The 6307-nt window shown below is 34.9% G+C and overlaps 1 protein-coding gene across 1 annotated transcript; it reads right to left on the reverse strand.

Annotated features, from left to right (window-relative positions):
* Positions 1–597: 597 nt before the first annotated feature.
* LOC118481776 lies at positions 598–6023 on the reverse strand. Its single transcript, XM_035977028.1, has 7 exons — positions 5984–6023; positions 5678–5875; positions 5339–5581; positions 4789–5227; positions 3748–4688; positions 2452–3672; positions 598–2258 (listed from the first exon to the last, which is right to left on the reverse strand). Exons 1-7 carry the CDS (start codon positions 6021–6023, stop codon positions 598–600), a joined length of 4743 nt encoding a protein of 1580 aa, XP_035832921.1.
* Positions 6024–6307: the final 284 nt, after the last annotated feature.

A 6307-nucleotide genomic window follows, 5' to 3' on the forward strand; every position in this document is an offset into this window, starting at 1 on the left:
ATCAAACCGTGTAAAGTTTACAAAGAATAACCTAATTTAGTATATGTTCGAAAAAAAAACTTTTATTCATTTAATTAGCCTACCCCATTAATAGTTTAGGCTATAAGCCCAGTGTCATGATCAAATTTGAAAATTTGATTAAGCGGCAGAATGCGAAGAAAGTAAAGAAGTTGCTATCTTCAATTAGGGTTTATCCGATTACAGGCAAGTTTGTAACACCATAATCAATTTTGCATTAATTTCCTTGCATCATTTTCTTGTATACATATTATTGAATCAAATCACCAAGTTTTGCATTTTCGTTACATAATTTTCTTGTATATATACATACACTAGTTTAAGAACCCGCGAGGTTCGCGGGTGGACTAAAACACAAATGAATAACTTTAATTTATTGAAGTAATTGTTTGAATTAAATAAACGTTCAAGTAATAATCAATTAGTAAACTACATTTAGACAAATAATGTAATATCTCGAGATACATGATGATGCAAATTTGTGTAATATTGTGTTTATGGAAGATAATAATGTTATTATGATTTTTATTAAACATTTACACAGAATGTAAGATCGTTTGATGAATGAGTACATGGAGATCACAAGTCACGAAATACTTCTTTGTAAACTACATTTGTGGTTTTATTAGTAGGTTTGCCGTCATTGTCCAAAATCAGAAGTTTAACTCCTTGTCTGGTTTTAACTCTTGATAAAGCAACATACAGCTGACCATGGGTGAAAACTGGTTGCTTCAGATACAGACCAACTCTAGACAGTGATTGTCCCTGACTCTTGTTAATAGTCATTGCGAAACAAACAGCCAACGGAAATTGTCTCCTTTGAAACTCAAAAGGAATTTTTTTATCAGAAGGTATCAAACTAATCCTTGGTATATAAGTGCGTGTGCCTATGTTCCCTCCAGATATTATCTCGGCTTCTATTACACGGTTATACATTTTTTTGACTTGTAGTCGTGTACCATTGCAAAGCCCATTTTGTTGGTCAATGTTACGTAATAGCATCACCGGCACGCCAACTTTTAGTGCTAGCCTATGATTAGGTAAGCCGGATACTTTAAGACCGTTAAGCACATCAGGAGAGTATAGTTTTTGTTGTGTAGCGTTTGGATCTTCAGACTGACAAAGACTGTCTGAACTAAGATACTCTCGTTCTTCTCCTGGGAATAGTGACAACAACCGATCATTAATTTCATGCACAACCTCGTTCTTAGGTGCAAGTATAGCCCTCTCACTGAAATAATTTTGATTGTTGAAGTTTTCGAGAATTGAAGGATACACAAATTCAATTAAATTTGAAATGGGATCTGATGTATCAGTGATTAGAAGGTCGCTTGGTATTTCAATTGACGCTTCTCCATCATTTGGACCACCAATATTTCCCTCACCTATATCCAAAAGCCATTTGGCAAATTGTTTTATTTCTTCAGCGTCCGATGCTGAACTTCCAACTGTTAACCTCATGTTTTTTGTTAATCTCATCAAGTTACATGTATTCCACAGATAAGACGAACTTATTGAGGCATTGACAATCTCTTGTCTTCCACCATTTGGAACAACAGGAAGGATCTGTCTAAAATCGCCTCCTAAGACAATAACCTTCCCTCCAAAGCGGATGTTTGATCTGTTTGAAGTTTCGATATTGAAAATGTCGTTCATTGTTCTATCCAACGCTTCGAATGCATGCTTATGGACCATAGGCGCTTCATCCCATATAATCAAGTTTGTTTCGTGTAGTAGTCTAGCAACATCTCCATTCGGCTTTATATGACAGACTGAATCCTCAGTAAGATTCAATGGAATACGAAACCTGGAATGCGCGGTCCTGCCACCAGTTAATAACAACGACGCGATGCCACTTGAAGCAACGTTTAATACAATTTGACCTTTTGATCTGATTGCCGCAGATAATGTCTTCCATAAGAAGGTCTTGCCGGTCCCACCATAGCCGTACACAAAAAAAACCCCACCTTTGTTACCCTCAACTGCGTTGATTATTTGTTGGAAAACTGACCGTTGCTCCTCAGTTAGCAAATTAAGTTGATTATTAAATTCAACTTGAAGATTCGTTTGGTCGTAGATACGCTCCTCGTTAATCAAACGATTGTCTGAATCAGACATAGACGCAGTATCTGGGTACGGCATTGTCTCAAATCTTTTGAGTGATGAGTTGTTTCTGGCTAAGAATTTTTCAACTTCACTCAAAACATAGTTTTTAAGTTGGTGATCTGGAATTGATAAATCTGTAAAAAAATTGGGAAAAAAAATATATTATCAAGTTATGAAATAAAAAAATATTTAATGAACCAAAGCATATAGCATCAATGAAACATAAAACCATGTTTTAAGTTAAATGAAAATTGTATTTTTTTTTTATAACGCAACCAAAAACAAAAAAAAAGGGGATAATAACAACATTTTACGTAAAACAATTACCTGTAAGACGATGATATTTTCTAAGCCTGTAGATAAAGTCGTCTGTCATGTATCTCCATGTGCTTTCCCATACAACCTCAGGTCTGGACAACGTATTTGTTAATAGCAAAGTAGCAAATAAATTACGAAGATACGAAGGGGATCCTGTTTCATTTGCTTCTTTTATTGCCTCAATGTATTCTGCGTCATCGTCCAAAAGACCGAGTGCATAACATGCATCTCTAAATGTATCATATACCTTACCATCAACTGTTTTAATATCATCAAAAGTTTTTGGTCCTTTCACTTTGTTAAGAAGAATTCGTAAATAATATGCTTCCCCAAGAGACGGACTTACAGCGTGAATTCTCCCAATTGACTTATGTCTTTGTCTAGGTTCCCAACAACGTTTATCAAGCTTCCATACATACCAACTTGGAAACTGAACATATGTAAGTGTACGGGCCAATGTGTCATTCGGGTCTTTGTTACGTTCCATCCAGGAAAGAAACATTGAAGCTTTGACAGATGGTTTGTTAAGCACTTGATTAATATCCTCGTCGGGACCAAAAACAACAGGTTGTTTTCCGGGAAGATGGAATGGGAGCCTCATAACAGATGGAGTCCTGTAATGCACATCGTATGCGAAGATCCTCCAAGATGCCTCACAAGCCGATAGATACCTACAATCATAATATTCTTTGACCTCGTCTTGTTCTAGTTCTTCGTTGTTACTATCATGTTGGACAACTGCAACGGTTGCTCTATCAGGGCCTTTATTTATATATTTAAACAAATATTTAATTGATCCTGCTTGATTGCACCACTCAACATTTATATGTGCCTGGTACCGTTTCAAAAGTTTTTTGTTGTATGGCACAACACTTCGGTTGTCTAAGTCGATTCCATTTTTCACTACAGAAACACCATTATCTCTTCTTTTGTATATTGGGAATCCATTTGAATCCAGTGTAGTATGATCTTGAAATTTCTTTGGAAAACCCTTGGAACACTTATTATCAACCATACATGGACAACTTAAATTAGCGTTACCACATGGACCATGAATCATATAGTCTTTCACAAGTGCATATAATTCTGCATCTTCTTCTTCATTAGGGATTTCTGCAGTAATAAATGGATCAACATGGTCTACCGTTGGAAGCTTGGATTCATTTTCTAAGAATAAGCATAGGTGGGCATGAGGCAATCCTCTCTTTTGAAACTCGATTGTGTAAACAACTGTAAAAAAAAAAAAAAACCATTAGTAGATTGAAATAATATAAGATCACTATAAAAAATAATTTGATAAAATACCTGCTGCAACTTTTCCAAATAGATGGCGTTCTTTAAAATCTTTGCAAATTGAATCCAACTTTATTTTAAATAATCTGGTCAGTATATCGGGCCTATCTTCAGGTTTAAGATTTGTGTCTCTAAGAAACCTTTTTACCTCAGGCCACTTTGGATTGCACGTGATGGTTATAAAAAAATCCGGATAACCAAACCACTTACAGATAGCCATGGCATCTAAATAATTTTGCATCATATATCTCGCGCCACCAGTAAACGAAGAGGGCAAAAATATTCGTTTTCCAACGTTAGATATGTCTTGCTGGCCCTTATTTCTTAATTCACATAGACTTTCATAGCTATCTGACCTTAAATTCTTTTGTTGAAGTCGTATGTATTTAAGCCTTTCGCTCTCAATCATAGTATACGCATCAACCAAGAATTGTTGAAAGAGTCTCCTTGAATTTAGAATCAATGAAAACTGATTAATTCTGTCTTGCAAACGATATGCAAAGAACTCTCTCATCGTACAATTTGGACGTTTCTTATTGATTACGTCAATGACACCACGATGCGGTATGTCAATTCTATAACCATCATCACCATAAGGAAACAAAATAGGATATTGAAGTGCAAGGTATGAAGGATGCAATTCACTAATTCGTTTCAAAGTACCTGTCCGCGTTTCAATAACTATATCTCTATTGTTGATTGTGTTGGCAATATCCCCAACAATTAGAGCAGCAACTTCACCACATGTTGGTAAATTATATGTTCGTCCATCCTTTTCTCTAATACCAATTAGACGAAGCTTCAGATCAAGCTCAGGGGTTTCATGAAAACGGTCCCTAACCATCCTATACGCTTTTACCAACTGATTTTCTGAATCTAAAAGACATTTTATGTGTTCAATCAGTTTATTATCAACTTCAGCACCACTCGAGGAGGATGAATCCTTTGAACGACTGGTTAAAAAATAGAGGAGTGTTACAAAACATAAATATTAATAAAAATACTACTGGAGAAAACTGTGATTGGAAAAAATATTTAGTTGGTTATAATTACCTAAATACGGATTGTCTGTTGGAAACTTCGTTTTGAGTATCGAAAATGTAGAGCTGGCAAAATTTAGGTTGATCTCCGTCTTCCGGAAGCAGGCTTCCAGTGCTGTGGTAGTTCTCTCCACTAATTCTGTAGCAGAATGGTCCATTACCTCTGTTAACAGTGGGATCAACCTTACCACCCATTGACGTGAAAGCAAACATTGAATTATACCGTCGAATATTATTCAAAAAATGTTTGCTTTCTTTATCCTTATACATAAAAAGTTTCTTATAACTTGGAACAGCATCTTTATAATCTGGTAGTTCTACTTTGCCGTAACCACAACATAAGAAATAGCTTATTCTTCCTTTCTCTTTTCTTCCCCTTCCTTTTTCAGCATCCCATAATTTAGCATTGCATACTTCACAAGTAATACATTGGTCACCATGATCGATGTATTCTGTAAAGTTAGTTGAAGTAAAAAAAAATATTACTTTACGAAGGAGGTGTTTGAATAAAAATAATAGATACTATTTAGTTAATTCAATAAGTAAAGTAATTTTTATTATACCTGTTGAAACTCCTTTGTAGATTGCTTCATCTGTAGTTTCCTCCGTCGTCAAGTCAATCATTGGTATAGGAGATGTAACTCGCGATTTACTTATTAACTTACGTTTTCCTGGGGACATCCTCTGTAAAGAAGAACTTTCGAGAATAGTAGATGTGTTGCCAGAATTTGTGATGTTTGAAGATAGAGAAAAACGACGAATGTTTATTGGTGTAGTCATGTTGTTTGTAAGACAACTAACAGTACCTGAATAACATAATATACTCCAACTTATTAACTTTTTAAAACATATAAACTGTATTTGAAACTAAATCCGGATTATTGAGTAAATATAATATTTACTTGTAGGTAACACCGACGATGTAGGAGTAGCATCGTGCGTGTTGGAAGACATCAATCTTAAATCAGTAGAAGATGATAAAGTATTGGAAGGGTGTAATTTTCGTCGTTGAAGAGTTGTAGATCTTTTACTGTCTAAATATAACTTCCTTAACCTCCGTCTCTCTTTGCAGTAATTTTGAAGAAGTGTCGGGCCAAAAACTGTAGTTTTATAATAAACAATATATAATTCACATATAAACATTATCCACTAAATAAATTAATTTTTTGTTAATAATATCGTACTTCAAACATTTATTAAAGTTTTACCTCCATATACAATGGACGCCTCTGTTGTAACATTGACCATGTCATGCGGAATGGATGAAGAAGCAGCGGTAGATGCTATAACATGTATAGATTGTGAAGTACCTATTTGCGTTCCATAACGTTTACCATCGATGTATAATTTTCTAACTTTACGCCTCTCCTTACTCTCATCTTGAGTAATTTTAGGGATGAAAACTTGCAGACAATCATTGAATATAAAACACACATAAGATACATGAAATATAATGATAGGGTTAAAATTGAAAATGTGGATACTCTGAATATAAAAACTTAAATAATACCGTTTGAAATGTTGCCCAATGG

Source organism: Helianthus annuus, chromosome 9 (genome assembly GCF_002127325.2).
Source record: "Helianthus annuus cultivar XRQ/B chromosome 9, HanXRQr2.0-SUNRISE, whole genome shotgun sequence".
NCBI lineage: Eukaryota > Viridiplantae > Streptophyta > Magnoliopsida > Asterales > Asteraceae > Helianthus > Helianthus annuus.